General features: G+C 35.7%; 1 protein-coding gene across 5 annotated transcripts in view; it reads right to left on the bottom strand.

Annotated features, from left to right (window-relative positions):
• Positions 1-18,818, bottom strand: part of POLI (DNA polymerase iota) — a 30,888-nt gene extending 12,070 nt beyond the window's left edge. The window contains exons 1-8 of one of the 5 annotated variants that reach the window (XM_017648664.3): positions 18,660-18,818; positions 17,224-17,361; positions 14,974-15,138; positions 8,781-8,933; positions 6,703-6,939; positions 4,939-5,117; positions 3,990-4,081; positions 1,635-1,765 (exon numbers count right to left, since the gene is read on the bottom strand). In XM_017648664.3, coding sequence (XP_017504153.2) covers positions 1,635-1,765; positions 3,990-4,081; positions 4,939-5,117; positions 6,703-6,939; positions 8,781-8,933; positions 14,974-15,138; positions 17,224-17,361; positions 18,660-18,759 — 1,195 coding nt within the window. In that variant the 5' untranslated portion in view covers positions 18,760-18,818. Of the gene's footprint in view, positions 1-1,634; positions 1,766-3,989; positions 4,082-4,938; positions 5,118-6,702; positions 6,940-8,780; positions 8,934-14,973; positions 15,139-17,223; positions 17,362-18,620 lie in introns of all 5 variants that reach the window. The other 4 variants (XM_017648662.3, XM_017648665.3, XM_017648666.3 and 1 more) reach the window with 4 other exon arrangements.
• Between the last annotated feature and the right edge of the window lie 6,034 nt (positions 18,819-24,852).

The raw sequence follows: 24,852 nt of genomic DNA, 5'->3' as shown, positions 1-24,852 counted from the left end.
TTATTCAGCCATAAAAAGAAAAGAACTCCTGCCTTTTGCAACTACATGGATGCATCTAGAGGGTATTATGCCCAATGAAAGAAAACAGGAAGAGAAAGACAAATATTTGTGGAATATAAAAACAAAGCAAAACAGAAGGAACAAAACAGCATTAGACTCATAGACACTGAGAAATGACTAGTGGTTACCAAAGGGAGGGGAGTGGATGGGGTGGGGTGCAGGGGAGGCAGACTGTTGAAAAACTGTGATGTATATTTGATAATAATTTTTAAAAAGAAGTAACAAAGTTCAGAGCAGAAATAAATGAAAGTAGAAAAACAACAGAGAAATCAATGACACCAAAAGGTAGTTCTTAGAAAGGACAAATAAAATTGATAAAACTTTGCTAGAATGACAAAGAAAAAAAAAGAGAATATAGCAATTCCAAAATTAGGAATAAAGAGGGAACATCACTATCAATGTACAAAAATTAGAAGGATTATAAGGATTATAACTTCATGGCAACAAGTGAGGTAATTTGGATGAAATGTATACAATTCCTAGAAGATACAAGTTACCAAAACTGGCTAAAAATAAATAGAAAATCTGGATAAATTTATGACAAAGAAATCAAATTCTTATTTTAAAATCTTTCCACAAACAAAAGCCCAGGACCATGAATCAGCATAATAATTTCAAAAAAGAACAAAGCCAGGACACTAACGCTATGTAATTTCAAAACTTCCAACAAAGTATCATGACAGGTCAGAACTGGTTTAAGGATAAACATACAGATCAATAGAATAAGAAAGTCAAGAAATAATCCCTTATATTTATGGCCAATTAGTTTTTGACAATGGTGCCATGGCAATTCAACGGGGAAAGAATAGTCTTCAACGAATTCTGTTGGAACAATTGGATACCCATGCAAAAGAATGAACTAAGACTCTTTATCTTCTGCCACACATTAAATTAACTCAAAGTAGATCTAAGGGTAAAGCTTAAAATAAAATTTCTGAAATAAATATCTGTGACCATTGGTAAGGCAAAGAATTTTTAGATATAACAGCAAAAGCGCTACCCATAAAAAAAAAAAACCACAATGAAATAACAATACACAGCCACAAGAATGACTAAATACTAAAGAAACTAGTAATATTAAAATATCAGTAAGAATATGAAAAACAAACCCTCACACATTGTTGGTGAGAATGTCAGTTTGGAAAGCAGTTTGGCAGTTTCTTTCAGTTTACCTTGCCATTCAACCCAGCAATTCCAATCCCTGTAACCCACCCAAGAAGAACAAAAGCATATATTCACCCAATGACTTACACACAAATGTTCACAGCACCATTTTTTATAATAAGCAAAAAATGGAAACTATCTATATGCCCATAAAGACGTTATCTTATGTTATACAATTAATTATCATAGTTTTATTTTCTCTGAACTTGGGATACCCTCTTAACTGAGTCTTTACTTTTATCTATTAAAAAACAACAACAAACTTTTCTAGTGAAAATTCCTGAAAGAATAAGGGTATTTAATAGCTCACTAACTCCCTGTGAAGATCTTCCATCTTTGGATGGTAGTTCTAAGTTTGTTTTTTTAAGGGTTCAACCTGACAGTTAAATGATTAGAAAATTAGCCCATACCTTTTCCTAACTTCTGGATTACATGGGATGGAATAGGACACTGACGACTCTCACGGCTACAGTACGTCTCAGATGAATACCGACGGATTATTAATCTTACTGTATGTGGCTTCCTTCCATCTTGGTATACTCTAAAAGTAAAGAGAAAGAGGAAACAAAGAATTAGAAAAAGTATTACCTAAAGATTTTTTCAAATGGTCTAATACACCTCATTTTTCTAAAGGTTCCAGATGTTCTAACTATGACAATTATAAATACAGTTGATCACTAAGTAGTAAGCAAAGAAGTCCCTAAATAGCCAAAATAAATATACAAAGTCTATGTACCAAAGCTTTGAAATAGTAAATATAAGGCTCTCAGGGTTCACTCAGAATTCAGGGCTATCAGAAAAAAAAACCCAGGTAAGATATATTTAGAACAAGCCATTTATAACCTGAGTCCAAAACATAACTAAAAGCAACATATTAAAATCAGCAAGATATATAAGAAACTAAGGGAATCATTCACTCAGAGAAGCAAATACATGAAAAATAACATTTTTCACATTAAAAAAATAAGATTACAAAAAGAAAAAAATTTTTAAATGAGATTACTTTGGTCAAAGAGCACTTCCCAAATAGATCCAAGGGAGGCAGTAATATAACGAGTACATGGACCCTTAGAGCACTAACTTAAAAGGTAAGTTATATGCTATATTCTGGAAGTTAAGCACATGTACATGAATCTTAAAAACTATTCCATCCGAATGGTCTTGGTTTTAGTGTTGAAAACGGAAGTTTTAATGATACAGAAAATTCACTTAAAAAGTAGGAAATCTAATTACTAGAGAACATTTTTTTTCTCTAATAATTTTCCTTCTTATATATATGGGAATGATTTCTAAAAATCACAAACATAAAATAAAAATACTGTATATTTTTAAAATAGTAAAGATTTTGAATGGGAAAATTTAGATTTTTATAATAAATGATTTTTTTTCTTACCACTTTATCAAAAAGGTTCTTGACTGCTGCTTTACCAAGATAGTAAAATATCTTAAACGGTTCCCATAAACATGTTAGTAGTTTAAATATTTTCCAGTTAAACTTGTCTATTAAGTCATTACACAATTCAAAGACAGTGAACTCGTTCCTATGACTAATTAAGACATACTAGAAAAAAGGTTACATTTCCAAGCAATTGAACTAGTACCTAGAAGACAGATCAGATATGACTTTAAACTACTTATATACCTATAGTATTAATCATTATACAGTCTATTTCATCAGTTTAGAGCACCTAGTCCCATTTCTGGGTTGACTCTTTAAATAAAAGGACCTATAAAACATACTTTTTGTAGTTTCTCTATGTACAGAACTGTTTCTAACGGTCAGGCATTTCAAAGTAGTCTTACATTTAGCTGAAGCAAAGCAGGCAACCCAGTTTCACTAGCAATACTCACAGGCTGAGCCTGAGTCATATCACTGGAGCTGGGTTATAAATATAAAGCTGGCCCCAGTTGCATGCAGCACTGAGCTGCATGGCTCTGCTCAAAACATAAGAACCACACTGCATGTGACAGCAAAGCTGTAGGCAACTTCACTTCATCAGTTTTCTGAGACTTAAGAGTCACCCTAAAACCATTTTCTCTATTCAGTTAGCCATTCCAGCATCGTTAACAGAAGCACACCTACCCAAAACTGTTAGACCCCAGATACTCCATTTTGAGAAATCAAAGGAACAGAAGGAAAAGGGCAAATACTCTCCTATGGAGTACTGAGAAATAGATGTATAATGGCAAAGAAGTCTCAGAAAACTAAATGTCTTGTTCAGTTTATGCTGTGCTACTCACTTTTAGAATCAGTCCCAGGTGGCACTCTTCATGTACTTAAACCAGTAACGCTGCACACCCACAATCTCTCTCCTTGCTAATACACAGCCCCATTTACCTATTCCTTTGTCTGACTCATTTTCTTTCACATAGTCTGAGGCAAAGGAAAAATAAGGACTCATCTGCTTTCTCCATCAATGGTTACTTTTAATAATTTCCAATCCTCATCGATCAAAAATTTATAGGTGTAGGGATTCTAAAGATATCCATACAACCCACTGAGTTAACTATCAGCAGCTTAAGATCCACAGCATAACCACAAGGTTACTAAAATTAAGACCACTAGAAGTAGATAGATTAAATTTAGTGAAAAGCATCTGTTACTATCTTTGCAACAGTTTATCATGTAGAGAAATTCAGTGACAAATGATATATTTTTTACAGTTTATCCTACATATCTGTAAGTTTCAAGATAGAATATCAAGTATTTTTTCCATATACTATATACAGAATATAAAAGATGATATGGCAAAATGGAAAATCACCTGTTCAACAGACTAGCAAGTAGCACTTCAATCTTATGCTTAGCTTCAACTTCTGATGAACATTTTTTAAATGAATCTTCTTCACTAAAGGACTATCAAAGAAGCACAAGCAAGGATTATTGTAAACCCAAATAAGCATACCCAGTTATCAGTGTATATATCAAATAAACATTCAACACATTCCTACTACTTTTCCTCTTGTGCTTAGTGTGAGACAGTTAATTCATTTTTATATTAACTCTTTTCAGCTGTAAGTTATTCCACTAAAAAGTGGAGTGGTATTGTATTCTGCTAAAGTACACTGTACATCAAAAAGATTATAAGGTTTTAGTACCAACTTTAAGCTTTTCTCCACGACTACGACAAGGGTTTTAATCTCTCCATCAGGACTTGAATGTGAGTTCAACCTTGGACAAGTTACCTAACTTTTCCAAACTACAGTATTCTCATCTTAAAAAATGAACAAGAGGGGTAGAGAGAGAAAGGGAAGGAAAAAGGCACAAATAAATAATAGAACTACCTACCTGGAGGTTTACTGTGAAGATTAAATAAGCTAATGTACATAAATCACTTAGTAAGTGCCTTTCACATAGGAAAAAAAATCAGTGTTAACTGGGCAACTATACCTTTCTCCATTTCCTAAATCATTAAATGACTCTTAAGACAAGATTTTTTTAAAAATATTAAAATATTTAGCCTCATCTATGTAATATAGGCTATTAAAATTAAATAGCAATCAACCAAAGTGGCTAACTTGAAGCTTAAATACTAATTCTTAGATTCAATTTAAGAATGTTTATTAATCTAATCTAATAAATTAACCTCCTCATAGGAAAGAGATCATGTACTAACCTTATAAGAAACTGGAATAGTAAGACTTAGAGTAGTAAAACCAGAAATCTTTATCTCAAACTGTGACAAGCACTCATTCATTATCGTTACCATGTACCTGAGGTGGTCCTGAGGGAGTCACAGGAGAGTTATCTTCTCCAAAACTGAGCTTCTGGATACGCTGGGCAACTGAAATTCCTAACTCCTTTTCTAATATTTTGGATGAAAAGGTTTGAAGATCATGCATAGTACTGATACCCAGGGCTTCAAGACGTTTGGTAGTTTTATAGCCAATACCTAAATAAAAAGAAACATATACAGTGTTACAATAGTTTTTTTCCTTAAAATAAGGCTAATTAATGTTATAAATATATCAACTACATCTTTAAATTTCATAATGAATATTTTTCTAAGATCAAACTTCACTGAAAGTTTGATTGAAGATCAAGCTGCTCAGGACCTCTGAACTGCAAGGAGCCACTTTGAAAACCTCACAACCCTAGTATAACGTGAATATAGAAACGACCCATGAAAACTGTCTTGATAAAATGAAATGTTTACCACCTGTTACATAACACTGTGGAAGTATTCAAGAATTATGGTGATTATTCATATAAAGAAAGGCTGTCACTAGAGCAATAAAATTAAAGCACGTGCATATTAGCTAACCTAACTGACTCCTATACACAACACTGCAACTTTTATCCACAAGTCGTATTTGGCAATATTTACCATCCTGCATACAATTAAGAGCCAGAAAACACCCACAAAAGAATATTCTCATTAGCAACACTCCTATCACAAAGTTTTTGCACTAAAACTCAGTTATACTTTACCACAGGAGGAATGCTCAGTCAATTTAGTGCCCCTTTATGCCTCTCATTTAAAAAAAAAATTAATTCTACAGTTTTCTGGTTTCCCTGCACACAAAAAGAAGTACATCAAAGGCAATGGGTGTGTGTGGGGGAATTATTAAAGTGGAATGACAGATATTACCATAGCTGAAATAAAAGAGGGCTGGTGATTTAGCAATAGGGAAGAAAAGAGAGAACCTAGAAGAAAATGAATATAGGAACTCAAAAAGTAAAGCCGCACAGGAATGCTATGCATCAATACACAGTCATCAGTTTCTTACAGTCTGACACAGTAATCGCTCTTCAGAATGCAGACTCAGAGTCATCCAAAAAACTTCAAGTTATGATTATGCTGTAATAAGGAAGGCAAGGCAGTGTATAACACATTTCGGAATCACACAAACATGGGTTAAAAATGTGAAGTTATGACATGTAAAGGTTAACTTTCAGTTGTCCTAGAAATTCACCTCCACAGAATTCTAGTGGAACATTTTATCCCCTAGAAGTGAAGTTTAACATATCTATTATTGATGGTCTATAAAAACATGTTAAGCATTTGCTCTTCTAAGGTACAAACTTGCCCCATGACCTGAAAAGGTCAATGAACCCTTCATGAAAATAAGATTCCTCATCTTTAAAATAATAAGTTGGCCTAGATGCTTTGGGGGTGGGGGTCCCTTGTTGTCCTAATATTTTCAATAAAATCCCTAAATAGAGTTAGTAAAAGTCCAACTCCTCTCTTTAGATGCAATATACAGTATAAGAGTAAGAAGCAAAGACTAGAAATAGGGCCGTTATGTTTCCAGGTTATAACTTTCATGATCAAACTATACAAAAATAGGTGAAACTAGAAAAGTACTTTTATGTATTTCCTAATACAGATTCGCTGGAGAGAACATTAAGTTTTTTGCTTTTCTCCAAGAACCAAATACCCAGGGTCTGAGAATTAACTACACATTATCTGTGATTTTCAAAATTAAAGAAATACAATAAAACCAATATATATTTTCAAATATAATATGTCTTACCAGGCATTTCCTTTACATGGTTCAAACTCTGAATGAGATCTTGAGAACTTTCAGGTAGTAAGACTGTTTGTTGATTTGGTTTAAAGACGCCCGAAACTAATTTTGCCAGTAATTTATTAGAAGCCACTCCAGCACAGCCAGTGAGACCCAGCTGACTATACATGGCTTCCCGCATCTCTGCTGCAATCTGAGATCCAACAAGTAATCTGAGGTGCAAGACGTCATGCAGGTTTATAGCTATAAGAACAGCCAATGTCAGTAAAAGTTACCACGACAAATTTTAGTTTTCTGTTTCACAAATGAGTTTAAAAGAGGTAAAGGGCTTAAAATATATTCAGCCTCTCATCCCCACCAACACCCCTGCACTGCCACAAATTTAACTAATCTCTTTCATTTTTCACAGGAATTCTGTAAAAGTTAATAAATAATCACAGCAAGTGAATTCCAAGTGCCTGTGATAGTAAATGCATACTGGGAGTGCTTAAAGATTAACAGATCCTGAAAACTGATGTCCTGTGAAAAATTCCTACTGACATTAGTAAAACTTTTACTCATGTTTACCTGCAAGAAAGCATAAAAGTAAGTATGTTAATAAGAAAGCTCACCCCACAATCTAAAGATCTGAATCTAACCTTCATGTACTAGCTATATGTGCTACTGAAAACAATTCTGGATCTCAACATAGTTCAAGAGATCTCTTGTGAAGTGTTGGGGAGATTATGCAGAAACAAATTTTCTTAGCTGTGAAAATGGTATTACAATTATGAGAGATAGTCCTTAACCCCAGGATTATTTATAGATCAAGTGTCATGATGTCTCCAATTTACTTTCAAATAGCTCATCAATCAACCAACCAATAAAGAGACAGAAAGATAAAGCAAACATGGCAAAATAACAATGAGTGTATCTACAACGAAGGGCATAACCAGTGTTCTCACTGTACTGTGCTGTAAAGGTTTGAAAAATAATTTTTAACAAAATCTGGCAGGAAGAGTAAGAATTCAGGAAGAATTAGACATTTCCTTTTTAGGATATGAAACCTAGCTCTCTGTAATATGTTCAAACCAATAAAGTCTCAATTTGTTTTATAAAAATTATGTAGAAATATATTTGGAACCTTCTTGCTACTAAACCCCTATCAGTGACAAAAGAGGACAGGTAAAAAACACATGAAAAGCTTCATGTCTTCTTCCAGAGTAGAACTGTAGCCTCTACCCATTCTCTTCTTCAGTATTAGGGAGGCAGAGAACTAAACTGGAGGTTGATGACCAGCTCTCAGAAAAGGCGGATAAGAGGAAGCACATGCTGACACCTAGGAGCAGAAGACCGGGGCAAGTCTACACAAAAGCAGAGCAGCTGGTCTGCTGTGTGGTATGATGTGGAAATCACATGTTTGTCACAACATGTTTGAAAGTCTAGTTAGATATTCACTGGAGCTTACTGCAGCTTCTTTTCAAATGCAAATATCCTTAGAAATATGATGGTGTTCACACTTTAATACGTGAAGATGAACCATTCTGCTTTCTTGCCAAGAACCGGCAGAGATTACTGAACTAGTTAAATGAGCTTGCAAAAGATGTCAGGTAGGCCTCGCAAGCTTCTACAAGGCCTAACTCAGGAGGTCAGAGGGCAACATGAGGGTTATGGTGCTGTGGGGGAGGAGAAGGGAACAAGCAAAAGAGACAACAAGGCAAATTTAGTCTAACTCAAAATTTTGCTTGAAGGTAAGTTTTGGAGAATCAAAAATTATTTTAAAAAGCATATTATCAAGCCAACTTCTGCAACTTACGGATGACTTAAAGAGGAATGGCTTTTTTAGATGGTCATACATGACTGTTCTAGGAATGAAAAGTGCACAGAGCACTGAGCTACAATATCATCAAAATTTCATTTTCTGTGTACTTGATATGGAATAGCAATACCGAGTTTTAGCCATTTGAGACAGATTACTGAAATACAGCTATATCTCAAACAAAAGCCATCAACTTTCAGAAAGGCACAGTCAACTCACTGACCTCACTGAATAGGAAGTACGTATACTCTCAGCTACAGAACAGAATGGATGAGGACCCACTTACACTGACCACCGTATACGTGACCTGACACAGTCAGCGCTGAAAGTTCAGCACTTTGCAGCTGCTGTAGTCTCTTCTCCACCAATTCCGTGAGATCCACAAAATTTTCATCAAATCCAAGTCTTTCAACAACTGGACTAAATTCTTCCAACAACCCTAAATTGAAATAATATTGGAGCACAGATAAACTGAAGTATAAACAGATTTAATTATTTTATGCTTAAAAAATATGTTAAAGGTTTTACATATATTCACAGTTCCACAATATCTTTAATATAGTCCTCAGTTAACCAGGATTTTTTTTTCTGTACCACTTTTGGAGTAAAGGATATATTTTCAACAAAATAAGTCCAAAAATGACACTCCCTGGGCAGATACTCATATAGCAACATATTTAGCTCAATCTTCTATACCTATAATTTCTCTATCTGTAGTACATTAAATATCAATAGTTAATTATGATCTTGTAGTAAGTCAAAAAAATTAAAATAATATATTCTGTATTTTCCATAAGTCTTAAAAAGGCAAAACAAAATTTGAAAGTTCCAATTATTACTGTCAAAAAAAGTCACTTAATTTTCAAAATACACTACAATGCATATTTTGATTAGTCATCCCCCAGCTTATTCTCTAAGGGCAGAGATGGACTGCGACTTATATGTATTTGAATGTCCAGCATCTAAGTCAAATATCTGCTAAACTGAACTGAAAGATGATGTGAAATAAACTCAAAAGGATGATCAATTCTCATTTTTAGGATTAAGACTAATTAACAACTTTGAAATTACTGACAAGAATTTTCACTTCTCTGACTGGTGGCTACAATGAGAGAGGGGTTGGGGTAGGTGAGGGGGATGAAGGGGCACAAAAATCTCAACCATAATATAAGCTGGTCATGGGGATGGAAGGGCAGCATGGTGAACATAACCAGTGGTTCTGTAACATCTTTCTATGTTGACAGATTGTTACTGCACTAGTTGAAGTATTTAATTATGTGCATAGCTGTTAAACCACTGTGTTGTAGATTTGAAACCAATATTTATCAACTAAACTTCAATTAAAACAAAAGAACTTTCACTTCTCTCTGAATCATGTACTGACACTAGCTGGAGAGCGGAACAGAAATTACTGGCCCCTTATTATATAAAAATGCATAGATTCTTAAAGTCCTATAACCTGAAAGCTCAGAAATAAAAGGACTATGTCATTCCATGGATACCACTTTTTACACAAATACTAAAAATATATTGTTTATTGATGCCAATATTGATATCAGGGAAAACAATTAACAAAGACAATAATGTGACTTGGTAGCCCCCCAAAATTACTTATGACACACCTAGAGAAAATCATATCTACTCTGAGGAGAGACTCATAAAATCTCTGATCAGCTAAAAGGATTATTTTGATTTTTCCTCATCAATTTCCGCAATCTTTTTTCCAAAAGTATTATGCCATATAAGAAAAATAAGGGATAAGGTTTTCAGTACTAAACAAAAAAGACTCACGCATAAAACTGGTGCATCACTAACACTGACTTTACTGGTTCTATTACTAGATTACAGAGATGATAAACCACTTTTCCCATTCCTGAAGTTAACCTCTTTTGGTTGTCAGCTTCATAAACAAGATACATTGATTAAACATGTAATTATGCAAGGCCAAAAAGAGGAGTTTGTAATTAGAGAAAAAAACTATCTAGACAAAAAGTATATATACTGTAGAATAAAAATATGAAATAGATAATAAGGTTGTACATCAGAAATAGGTCAGAGATAAAATCAGAATAGGACTATTTAAGCTCTGTTCCTACTTCATATAAGAAAATACCATGATAAAAAATAACTTTTTATCAATGTACAAACCATGCTTAGAATATTTCTTGCTATTATATTAGTTCATTTTTAATTCAAGAATCAGTATAAAAAGTCAGATTTACTCACTGAATTTTCAGTATATTTTCATTGTGTAAAGGTGCAGTGGCACAGTCATAAGAGAAAGATTGATAAGTTTTACACTATAAATAAAGTACAAAAGACCAAACACCAATTGGAAATACATTTATAACACATGGCCATCAAAGGGCTTATTTCCTTAACTTCCAAAAAAATGACACAAACCAGTTAGAAAAAGACAAGCAGCCCAAATGAAAAATAGGCCCAAGCAAAAAGGTCATTCACAGAAAAAAATATGTATAAAGGATAAAAAATATATGGAAAAATGCTCCAACTTACTCAAGAGCAATGCATTTTAAAATAATGACTTACTGTGTAGATTAAAGATTAAAAAAAAAAAGAAAGAAAGAAAAGGGGGATTACTCCTTGATAGGATAAAACTATGGTAAATCAAAGATTAACACATGCTTTCAATATCCTTAATGTTGATCACTTAAAGGGCGTCAGATGATCACCTATGGAGGCACTCTTTTCTGATAATATGCCTTTCTCTTAATAAAAAAAAAAAAAAAAAGCAGCTCCTGTGTGCTGACCTCCAATGAGTTCTACACAGTGGTATAGAGGGCATGTCAAAGTGTGGGCAAAGGGTCTGTTTGTTTCTATGCAGAAGATCAAGGCCTAGCTTGGCTACCCAGAAAATGAACTAAGATACAATATGAGGAGGAGCTTCCGGCATCAGCACCCTCTGGAGGACTTGTGCCGGGGGATGATCATCAAAAAGCCTCCACAGGGATCCAGACGATGCTGCGGTTGTGGCTGCGTCCACCCCACTGTTTCCTGGACTTGCCATAGGAATGAGGAGGGAGATGTCTAGGCTGGCATGTGCATACAGTGAGACAACGAATTTGACCGGATCTATACTGTTGGAACTCAACCAGGAGTTGGGAGGGGTGCAAGTTGTAGCACTCCAAAACCTTACGACTATAGACTATCTACGGTTAAAAGAACATATGGGATGTGAACAGATCCCAGAAATGGGCTGCTTTAATTTGTCTGATTTCTCTCAGACTGTTGAAGTACAGTTGGACAATATCCATCATATCATAGACAAATTTTCACAAATGCCTAGGGTGCCTAACTGGTTTTCTTGGCTTCACTGGAGATGGCTGGTAATTATAGATTTGCTTTGTTTATGTCACCGTATTCCTATTATGTTAATATGTGTGCGCAAGTTAGTTAGTAGTTTAAAACCTATACATGCTTAAGGTACTCTACAAGAAGATATGTCAAAGAAATAATCAATCCTCCCATGTTTTCTTCCATATGCTACCTCTATAGCTTTTCTTCTTCCTTCCTAATTACAACCCTTAAATAGAATTCATGCCTCATATTGAATTTACCGAGTATCATAATTCCTCCAGGTGGTAAAGATACCTCGAGACAAGTGCTGGGCAAAGAAGCCACAGGGCATAAATATGCAAAGAAGTAAAAAGCTAACCTTTTCAAACAATATGGCTTCTCTTTCACTTACCAACTTTACATTTCCCTGTATGGCCCCGGAAGATGACTGGTTAGCCAGAGATGGGTAAGATTCCTCAAGGGAGGAACAACCTAAGACAGGCATAGTTTCAGGGGGGCCATCAGGTGAGAAATCGGGGAACAACAGTGGTGAAGCTTAGAACCTCACCCCCCTGTTTTGAGAGAAAGCTTCTGCATCCGTGGATGTTTTATTGCCCTTGTCTAGCTCAGATTAGCACATAGTCTACAGGCACACACACCTGATCATCTACAATTGCTCTCTTACAACACTAAACTATGTTTTCTAACTTTATCTTGATTCTACCTACCACTTCAGCATTTTATTAAAAATAAAAATAATAATAATAATAAAGGGAGAAATATGGGATCCACATATAAATCAAGTATAAAAATCAAACGAATATTCATATTTGACCTGATTGTTTATAGTTCATAATGCGTGATCAAAACCGAAAGTTTCTGTGATGAATGCCCTTGTACTGTTCACCATGTAAGAACTTATTCACTATGTAAGAATTCGTCACCATGTAAGAACTTGTTCGTTATGCTTCAGAAGATTGGAGACTGATGAGAATTAGGCTTGGGGTTGATTAATGATTGTGCATTGAGCATCAACCCCCCTATACAGAATTTTATTGTTGTTAACAACCATTTGATCAATAAATATGAGAGATGCCCTCTCAAAAAAAAAAAAAAAAAAGAATGACTTACTATGTTTTTCACAAATCATCAAAATCTTTACGATTTGAGAATATTTTACACTCTCAAATACACTAGCAATACTTTGGGACAACCTCAAATACAACAAATAGCAGTATTCAAAATTTTAAATATAAATTACCTTTGATCTAGCAATTAACCTCTAGGAATTTACCTTATGGATATTCCCACAAAAGTATACCAAAATTTCCATATGAAAATGTCTACTGAAGCATATATTTGTAAGAGCAAAAAATCAGTAAGAGTCTAATGACTAATCACTATCAGGGAAACCATACAATTTATCACCCAAACTTCATTTTTAGAATGAAAGATGGTGCTATTAATTATGTAGGGACAGTAGGCAGCATAAAGTGGGTCATGCTGTCTTATCACTAAAGGACTGGTTAAATAGGTATGGAAGAAAACCCAATGGAATACTGTGCAGGCATTCAAAAAGAATGAGGAAGAGATATATGTAAGAAATCAAAGCACCAAGAACAAAGGCAAGATGCACAATGTATGTATTATATAACCTGTATGCACTAAAAATTAACTTCTTAATATTCAGACACGCACACAATTTTGCATAGATGCACAAGTGCTATTTTGGGAGTATATAGTCTTTGGGAGTACAGCTTTCTCTCTTCTTCCTGCTTTGTTCCATCTCAGCACTGCCTTTTCCTCTCCAGAAGTGAACTAATATTAAAAACCTAGTATATATCCTCTCATGTCTCTCTTCCTGTTCATATATATACATATACATATACGTGGGAGGAGGGGTTTGGGTTATTGTTTTACACATACGGAAAAATGTGACACATTTTTGTATCTTGCCTTTTACTCACCCAGCAAGGTATATCTCCACTATGAGTCAACAGTATAGCACCAATGTATTCTTTTTGATGGCTATGCAATATTCCACGATAGAGAAGCCATTATTTAGCCATTCTTATCCTGATGAGCATTTGTTTTCATTCCATATTTTTACCAATTATGACCCATGCTACAATAAACACCTTTGTTCTTATGTCCTTAAGATGTTATTTTTATTAAATAAATTCCCAGCAGTTGATATCACAGGGTTAAAGAATATAAATTGTACCTTTAATTTCAAAAATATTTCTAGATTGCTTTTTCAAAAAGACTGAAATACTTTGTTTCTACTTTTTCTCACATTCTTTAGTTTTTGCAAGTATGATGCATATAAAATATGCTAAGTCAAATTTCTTTAGCCACTGATGAATTTGAGCATTTTTTCCACACAATTGTTAGAACATGATTTTGCTTTTTCTATGAATTGCTTATTCATATCCTTTGTCCATTTTTCTTGAGTTTCATTTTCTTGTTAATTTGTAAAAGCATTTGGATATTATATTTAACACTTTCATCTGAAAACTGCTACAAATAACAAAGAATAAAAATAACAAAGATGATAAATAATATTTTAAACTATATTTTTGCAATGTGCCAGTGAATACTGTAACATAATTTATTCTGTACTTTATTAAAACACAGATTCAAACCAAACCTTAGTATGGGAGAGTTTATCTACATTGTATGTATATATGTAGATAAAAATCTAAAAGAAAATTAGATATCAATCATTTTTGCTAATAGTTTTCAATATATCAGTTTTTAAACATGTTAAACATTATAGAAGCCTCTTCCAACTACGGTTAAGTGTGTTAAAATAGAGCATATTTCTTCATAATTCATTTAAACTTGGTATTTAAATTTACAATTAAAAATATTTGGCTTTCTTTGATATAGCTTCCCATTTCTCATGTTTAAATTGTTTTACATTTTTTCTCACATTTATATAAACTGCAGTCATGACAGAGTTCAAATTCCTTCCAACTATTCATTTTTTTTGTCAAAATTACTCATAATATATGAAGTCATTCTCATACCCTAATATATAAGTTTTAGAGCAGGCAAGGCCCAAAATAAAAAGTTGTGAGCACAATGAAAATGACTTATGGATTTTATCAAGTTTCATGTAGTGAATAAGCATCTTACGTCAAAACTAATGTTGAAAGTATATTGCCTATAATCTGTACCTGTAACCTTATATGACATCTCTCTGTAAGGAGTCAAGTCTTCACCATTAACTAATACCAGCTGTGGACACTTTTCTTTTGCATCTCCGACATTCATAAGTTTCTTAACTCCAAGTTTCCTAGCTTCATAGTTGCAGGTAACCACCAAATATTTCTGCTGAACCCCTATAAAAATAAATATTTTATGAGAAAACTGAACAGGACTGAAGAAATATCTTAAAATATTATTTACTAATTCCATATTATAATTTTAATAATATTTAAAAGATTATTTACTAATTCCATATTATAATATAATATAGTCTCCCAAAGACTATATACTCCCAAAAAATAGAAATGCAATTTACTTTGATAAGAATACAAAGCTCTATCTCATTAAAAAAAACATAGTCTACATTAATCAAAGTTGTATGAAGTAGAATTTAACAAAAATTACCATAAATCAATATATTCTATGTAGTCTTCAGCGAAAAGATACCAATAAAATCCTTCTGGATATTTTTTTGAAATGTCAGACCAGATTAATTTATAATGATTAACTCTATGTGTACCTCTTGATCATGTCTTATTGAAAAATTAAGCAAAAGCAACTGAATAAAATTAATTATTGGTTTCTGGTCAAAAACTTTTCTTTTCAGTAACTTTGCAACGAATATAAATCAATGCTCTGTTACAAATGCCAACCTACAGCAATAAGTAGGGCTCTCCCCCCAGTAAATGTTCTAATTATTGAACTGTTATTCATAGTAATCTGCAGAAAAGATCAGACAGTGAGGGGGCATTATGAGAAGCCCTCCTTATCAAAGGTGATTAGTCTTTAAAAATTTGTATCAAAATAATTATATGTATATTATATAGTAATGACATGTAATTAATATATAAAAAATCAGTTTACTGGTGGTGGCTTCAGATTGATAAAAATCATTTGTTTTCTCTTTTCACAAGTTGACTACTTATTTACTACTATAAAAGTTCACCTAAAATATGTAAAACACAAACATGTAGAAGGAAAAAAACGGTTAGGTCCACTCCCCAGTGTAAGACATTTGTTTCTAAAAGGCTGAAATTACAAACAAGGCATAACACACTTTTTCACATAAAGATTTTTGAGAACCAGGTTAAGACCAAAAATAGAATCTCTGGGTCAAAAGCAGTAATTGGAAAGTCATCAGTGAACCATATAAAAAATCAGATGGGTAATTTCCTTTATCAAAAAAGCAGGCTTCTAAAGCAGAATTAAATTACATGGACCTATCCCTATGTCACCATCCCAAGTTAAGTGGTCATGTATTTGTTGAATATAAATTAAAGACTAGTTTTGCTTTCTCCTGGAAACTTGCAGCATCACATACCTCACTTTCCAGTCGTCATTCATTCCTGCATCTTAATTACACAGTATGTTTTTATTAAGCATTATCTACAGAGCAGTTTGTTATGAAATTAGAAATGCCTTTAGAAGAAAAGTTAGGTCTTGGAATCCTAATGCTTTTGACACCCTTAGGAAAGTTTAATATCCTAGACTGACCCTGACATATCAAAAACTGGGCATCCTTTTGTTCTTTAGTGCATACATAAATCAGCCAGGCTGGGTTGAATTGGGATTTATCAAAACCAGACAATGCACAAGAGAGAAGCAACAGGTGAACCAAAATTCCTCTTAATGTTTATACTAAAAAATAAATCCTTACCAATACACAAAAAAATTTTGGGAAATTTGTTTTTCCAATTTCAGATATAATGAAAATATTAAAACCAACATATTAATAAGTAAATCCTCAATGTAAACTTTCCTTTTGGCTTTTATTTAAGAGATACTCGTGTTTACAGGGAATGCTTTTTGTATATGCCTTAACATTTAGGGTTCTGTTCAAGATCCAACTATTTTTAGATATTACATAATTGAAGAGTTAACTTCAAAAGGAGAAAATCTATTAAAATACAATAAAACTAAAGAAGTTACTTTTGAGATATGAGGGTCATAAAATTTCAAACACTGAGAAAAAGAAAAAAAATTTATTATGGTCTTTCTGTTCAATTGTTCCATCAGCTATTTTACTTGTGTCAAATTCACCATTTATTAAATGAGGCTTATGAGACTTACACCTACTAATGAAGCACAGATTACTGTCTACAAAGAACCTTTTTGCTTCCAAAACCTTAATATGGCTAATAAATTAGAATATAATAAGCATAATAAATAAGCAGCTAATCCTCATCTACAATGAAAATATTATCAAAGTCCAGAATTACCTAAAGGTTTGCCCTTGAGTTCCGGATTTGAGATCATTTCTACTTGTGCATAGAAGCAATCCAGATCCACGTGCACTATGACTCTGAATGAAGAACTGCCTTCTGGCACCACTTTATCATATACTGATGTACAATATGCTAAGAAACACAAAAATATATTCAGGCTGCTAACCACCTCTGGGCAATTGGCAGTCCATTAAAACACGGTAACTGAGAAGAATGCACAGCGATTTAAAAATTTTTTTCCTGTATTTAATAAGTATGTTAAAAGGCATCTAAAAATTAAATAGACATGAAACTCCATCTATAGTAGTCTTCAGTACTATTTACTTAACATTTCTTTGTGCGCTGTATTTTTCTCAGTAAAGTAATAAATTAATAATGGAAGATGCAAGAGACAACCCCGCACTTGAAAGTTTATAGTAAATTTAGAGTAAATCAGAAGAGGTAGAAAAGTTTAAACGCTGATTTCAACGAATTTAAATATTATTAAAGTGGTATGTCAAATCAGAAGTACAAAATGGCACAAAACAGAACCTAATGGGTTCCAGTGGAATATATTTAGCTTCTATGCGAGAGCAGGATAATCTGGTTCAGTGCTGAATCCACAGGACCTACAGTAGTGCCTGGTATATAACAGACTACCAATAAATAGTCTCTAGATTGAAATAAATGAATACATGAATATTTCTTGGATTTAAAATCACGTTACAGGCTGGGTGGGCAAGACAGGAGATTCCGGCTCTTAACCAGTTAAAACAAGGCAGGCTAAAGGCAATGTGGTATTCTGGTTTGGGTCCTGGAACGGAAAAACATTTAGCAGAAAAAACTGGTACAACCTGAATAAAGCTAAAGCTGTACTTTAGTTAACAGTATTATGTCAATGTTAATTTCTCAGATCTGCAACTTCTGTAAATCTAAATTATTCCAAAATTAAAGTGTAATTTTTTAAATGGCAAGGAACGTGAACCCTGGACCCAGGCTCTGGGATTGGGCGGTACAAGGTAGGGCCCAGAGGCTGGAGTGGGTCTCTGGAGAGGTGTCCACTGCAGCCATGCCTTGGGTTCGGTTGTGAGCCACTCCTTCTAGCCGACGCTGAGGCCGGGCCCCAAACACCGCACTTCTGCAACTTCACACCACCCGGGAGCCTGTTCGGCTTTCTTAGGGCTGGCTGGGGGATTACAAATGCACCATCCACTAACAAATTGACGGGCCCATCCTACTCCCACTAGGCGAAGCCATCCCTCTCGGGGTTTTAACCACAAAAAGCAAGATACGCGGGCAGATCTCTCGGAAGAGCCAGGAAGCCAAAAAGACCGAGCGGGGTGGGGACAATCGCACCCCAACGGCCACTGCCGCCGCCCTGGGCGTCCGCCCGCCCCGCCCTTTTCATTTACACCAAGGGGGGCCTCCGGGCTCTTCAAGCCCCGGCGCACCCAGCGACTCGCTTGCCGTCCCCGCCTCCGCCTGCTCCATGGCCCAGGCCGCGTCCGCTTCGTGCTCTTGCACTTCGGGCCCAACCCCCAGCTCCTCCATCCCGTTGCGGCCAACCGCAGCGAAACTTCCGGCCGCTTCCGCACGGTCTCCAGGGAAACCGTGGGCGGACCGCCCCCAGCCTCTCCGGCTTTCGCGCCTGCGCGGTCCGGGCCGAACAGCTGGTTGCCGGGAGGACCGCGTGGGCTGGGAATCGTCCGGACCCACGTGCGGAGGTTCCCGCCAGCCTTGGGGAGGCCGGAAGTAAGCGATTGCTGTTCCAAACAGCTTATTTTTTTCGGGAGGCCGGAAGTAAACGATTGCTGTTCCAAACAGCTCATTTTTTTCTTGAGGTCTTCGGAGTTAGTGCCACTCCACAAATTTTAACTTTTTAGTCTTTACTCAGAGACCAGACAGTTCTCCCAATAACAGTTAGCAAAGTTGCCAACCCTTAGATACTGAACGATTTACGGTGATGGGGGTGAGGGACAGGGTTGGAATTACGGTAAACACAGGAGGCCACGTAAAGTATGACTACCAAGTACGTTAAAGTGTGTTGCATTTTGTTTGTTGTTTGATTTCAAGACTGTGACAAATTGGACCCCCGAATTTTTCATCACTCAAAGTGAATAGGATTTTGATATGAGTTTTGGAGTCCCATAAAATCTCTGATCAGACTCTAATTTACAGCGTGACTTTGGCCGGGTAACATAACGGCTCTGAGCTTCAGTTTCTCCACTGTAAAAACAATAAGTCTTGAGGGTAAATGAATGAAAACCACATATACTTTAATACTCCAACATACACACAACACCTGGCACACACAAGGTGCTCAGGAAATAGTAATTCTTCCTACGTTCTGATAAGAGCTTTGTGTACCAATGTGTGTGTTTCTGACAAGAGGAAAGAGAAATTTGGAAATTTGTGTGTGTGTGTGTAAATGTGTACACATACATACTTATATTCTCAACACTTATTTTTGCTTTTTTACAGGTTTCTATTCTTATAAGTAGAATGTGAGAACCTTTGAAAAACCCTTGACAGAACAAGCTGATGTATTCATAAAGGAGAAGGAGTAACAGGCAAAGCTGAGACTCAGTGGTTTGGAGACTAAGTCTTGCTGTTTGGGTATTTAACTCTTAGACATCTGAACTACTTTTCTAAAAACCTCCAGTCTAGGATCTAGGACACCAATTTAGAACTGTGCTGCTTTCTTTGTGAATGCTGTTTGATATGTCTAGATAAAGAGCTTTTGAATTAAGTGCCTCTTTGGCCACAGAGAGCGCCTCTTGGGCTATCAAGTCCAATTAAACAACTAAAGTTTTTTTGTTATTATTTCTCCATGTGGAGAATGATACAAACCACTGAAATACCATGGCAGATGAAAACAGCTCCTTTCTGAGAGCTCAAGCCTCACTAACATTCAACAACTTGAGTAAAATTGAGCCAGCATTGATAAACAGTATTCATAATCAAGCCTTCTTTAGTTGCATTTATTTCCCTGCCAATTGTCAAATTGAAGAGTTGCTTTTAATTAGTATAATAGACAACTGGAACCTTGAAAACCCTGAGGGAGCAAACACAACTGGCTTTATGAATATACAGCCTATGCAGTAACACAGAATCCTACACTTAGAAGGACCCCATACTTGGTTTAATGTTCTGCTCTTGTCGTCTTGACATTCTTAATAACTTTGAAGAAGGGAGCACTCATTTACATTTTGCACTGGACCTGAAAAATTACTTAGCTAGTGCTGGGAACAAAGAAAGAAAGTGGCATAACAAAAGACACTTACAAAACCCTTACATGTCAGGTGCAGGGCTAAGAGTTTAAAACAGATTGTGTCCTAGAGAATAGGTATCATCTTTCTCCTGCAAAGACTAAGGTGCTTACTCAATATTATGAATCTAGTAATGGTAAATCTACTTTTCATGGTGTCCACAGAAAATAATTAATAATATCCCTTCTGTACAGGAAATGACTCCCTTTGACCATCTTCCTTAGTGCTTCCAACACCTGACAAAGTTGATGAAGGAGAATTAACATCCCTTGAATACATTGCATAAAAATAAAATTTATATGAGTTAATATTTGTTGCTTTGTCATGGGATGATTTAGGGAAGGCTTTTTTTATTTTAGTTCTATAAATCCTTTCCCCCAATTTCAGTAATTGGCTCTAATCTAGAATAATCAGGAAATAAAAATTTTGAGCCTGGGTCACAATTGTATATTTAAATGCCAAATGAGAGAATAAACATTTAATTAAATAAAATTATAGTTGAAACAATATTCATGTGGTAGCATGGGCTTGCAGTGTGTGGCCGGCCAGTGGATAAAGAACGAGGGGCATTTATGGGCTTCAGAAGTCAAGACACTATGAACAAGGGAGCACTCATTTCCATTTTGCACTGGACCTGAAAAATGAGTTGGCTGGTGCTGGGAACAAAGAAAGTGGCGTAACAAAAGACTCTTATAAAACACGTGTTAGGCACAGGACTAGAGTTTAAAATTGATTGTCTCATTCAGTATGCCTTATGTACATGTAGACAGACAAGCATAAACACCCATGTCAGTGAAGGGTGAGAAAGTTAGCAGTGCCTGCATCTCTCTTCCTAACCAAATTGGTTCAGAGGAAGAACTATAGACAGTGTTGAAGGGATCCACCACAGAGTGTGAGGGTATTTGTAAGTGTCCGTATTTTATGTTGGTGGGAAGCTAGGTAGGTAGAAGTTGACGGTGGGGTCAAAAGAAAAAGCTAATGTGGCAAAGGTACACAAGGTCTTGGTTTTGCAAGGTCTTTGGCTTAGTATGGTGGTTCCAAATCAAGGCTGATTTTTTCCTCTAGGAGATATTTGGCAGTATCTTGGGGACACTTTTGATGGTCACGTCTGGGGAGTTAGAGCGCTACACTTTTAGCATCTAGTGGGTAGAGGCCAGACATAATTGTTGAACATTTCTGTTGAGTGCACAGGACAGCCCTTCACAATAAAGAATTATCCAGCCCAAAGTGCCAGGGTTGGGGCACTCTGGCCTAGTAGTGTTTATACCATCTTGCTCCCAACTCCCTCTTTAACTTAAGGTCCCTGGTTGTAATGAAGAACTCATCTTTGTATATGTGTTTTTAATTATAAATATGGCATTTTTAGAGAAAGGATGATATAAGAGAGGGAGACAAGTATTTGCTGTTTTTCACTGTAGGAATTTACATTTGGAGACTATAAAGCAAAGAATGCATTTGCTAGAAAAGGGATTTAAGAAAAATGGCCAAATTTTTATGGAGCCTGTGAGTTGCCACTAGGGTGAAAAGCTAATGAGTTAGAAATAATTCACAAGGCTTAGAAGCTAAAACCAGAAAACAGAGGAAGGCTTGACATAGTTGAAAGCAAACTGTAATTATGATACACTGTTGTACAATGTGCATGTCATACAATTTACTTAATAACTTTCATCCAAGGATCTCAAACCCTTTGTTTAAAAACTTCAGATGTCATGAAGAAATCCTCTTCTCTTTCTTCTTTTGGCGCATCACATTGTACCGAAGTTGCAGTTTCAAGCTTTCTCTGTGTAACCTAAAAATATTTGCTGTATACCATGTGACTGTGGCTAACAGAAAGTGTAAGAGGCTGGAGGTTTGCTAACAGTCAGCTTCTCTTTGCTTTGACCTTTGTGGTTCTGTTTCTCTGATGAAAAGCTTGCATAGTCGTTTTAGTAATGACATTTAAAATGTTGCTTGTCAGGATGTGCTTAGTGGACTTCGCCTCGTCATTTTGAACAGAGAGAGGTGGGGACCAATGTGATCACAATACAAGTCATTTGGTCCTGGTTTGTAAATAAAAGTCTGCAACCTTCAGTCATTGAGATAAAGAGAACTGCTTGATGTCATCTAGAAAGCGCAAGCAGTTTGATATAGATATGATATACTGTGTTAAATTTATAAACATCTATCTTCCATGTAGCGATTTTTTTTTTAAAAAAACTGTAATTGCCAACATAATTTATGATCATAATGGAGAATTCAGAAAGCGCAGAGAGGAGGTAAGAAGAAAATGGAAATAGTCCATCCACAATAGTCCATGATCTTGGTGCTCAGAGATAACCATGTTTTAATACTCTTCATAATGCGCAGCTTAAAAAGAAAGATTTTTAATTTTGTAAGTAAATTTCTGTATCTATTTCTTTACCAAGCTACAAAAACCATTCTGAGATACATTGCCTGAATAAATGGCACAGAAAAATCTTTATGCAGTGACTTGTCTTTCTGTTAATTTGAAAGAAATGAATAAATATGATCTCCACATCATCTTGAAGATGTTAATAATTTCAATATAGTCAATGATCTTTTCCATTTTCCTAGTTTGAGTGAAACATAAATGCTCTAAAGGAAAATATTTATATTTATAGGACTTACTTCTTAAAATTAATTCAAAGACTTCATTAAAGTACCTATTAATCTTAAAAGTACCTCTGTGCCTCTGATTTAAATAAAAAACATTTCCTTCTCATCCATTGTTTAATATATCCCGTAAGACAAAAGAAGGTATAAGGTATAAAGTGAAAAATCACTGTAACTGTTCCATGAGATAACTACTGTTAACAGAGTTAACTAACCACCATTCACAATATATATTGATACACTTCATCAGACTTTTTCTTGCAATACTTCTTACAGGGTAGACGTAGTGATAATCATTTCTAATCCACCTGTGTGGGATCACACTGCGCAGACTCTTAAACTGCACAGACTCTTTTGCCCCACATATTTTCACTTAATATCTCTTGAACGTCATTTCATCTCTTTGCACAGAAAGTTCCTGCACTCTTTGTAATGGATGCACTGTTTTACCTATTCCACACTGACAATAATTTTCACTTTTTGCTGCAATGAACATTCTTGTACATATCTTTGTTGCCCTTCTTAAGGAGTTTGATCCCACCCTTCCCTGGGACAAATCTAACCTCCTGAAACTATAAGAATGTTATCTTTATCTTTTTAAATTAATAAAAACCACATGAAAGCGCCCTATGGTACACAAGCCCTATCAGTTCTCCCAAATCCCTCCACCTCTCAGCGTCCGCACGGACACACTCCTCCCTCAAGCCACATGCAGCCACCTCTGGCTTTGCTTACAGCAGTGGCCTCCTAACATCTGCCCTTTGCCATCTGTGGGCCCTAGAATGATCTTTTAATATGGAATCTATAATATAATTTTCCTATTAGAACATTTCAAGTGCTTCCTGCAACCTTCAGAGTAAAAGTCAAATCCCTTTCCTGCCATGGTCCTCCAGGCCCCATGGAGGCAGGCTTCACTGTTCTATGCCACTTCTTCTCATAGTGGCTCATTACATTACCTTGCACTTGGGCTATACCAACCGCCTTTCTATTCTGGGGACCTGTGTTAGCAGTCAGCAAGCTGCAGACCCAGGGGAGGTGATGATACAACTCCATCCTGAGCCCGAAGGCCTGAGAATCAAGAGAGCCTATGGTGTAAATTCCAGCTTGAGTCAGTCTGAAAGCGGAGAAAGACCAAGGTCCCAGCGCTAAGACAGGCAGAGAGAGTGAATTCTCTCTTATTCAGCCTTTTGGTCTGTTCAGGCCTTCAACAGATTGGATGACGCCCACGCACAGCACGTGGTGGAGGGCTATGTACTTTAAGGACTCGACCAATTTGAATGTTAATCTCATGCAGAAACATCTTCACAGATGCCCCAGAATAATGTTCAAACAAATATCTGGGTACCCTGTGGGCCAGTCAACCTGACACATGAAATTCACCACCACAGGACAATTTCCTGCCTCCAGGCCATTCTATAATCTGGAAGGTTTTTCAACTGACTTGTTCTCTTTCTCCAGTTCTCAGTTTAAATGTTAACGCCTCTAACTGACTTTTCCAAACCACACTGTCTCAGATAGCCTCCCCCAGAATCACAGCATTCTCTCAGAACATAGTATCATTTATAACACATCCTCCCAATAGGTAACTTTTCATTAGCTGTTTGCTTGTTTTTAATCTCACTGTCCTACTAGAATATAAATTATATTAGGGCAGGGACCTGAAATGCCTTGTGCTTTATTGGTATCCACCAAAAACATATGTGCAGTAAATGAACAGCATTATTTTGACATCAGTTGGGTACCTTAATAATGTTAGGTTTAA

Source organism: Manis javanica, chromosome 9 (assembly GCF_040802235.1).
Source record: "Manis javanica isolate MJ-LG chromosome 9, MJ_LKY, whole genome shotgun sequence".
Lineage (NCBI taxonomy): Eukaryota > Metazoa > Chordata > Mammalia > Pholidota > Manidae > Manis > Manis javanica.
This window is presented reverse-complemented; position numbering and strand designations above follow the sequence as displayed.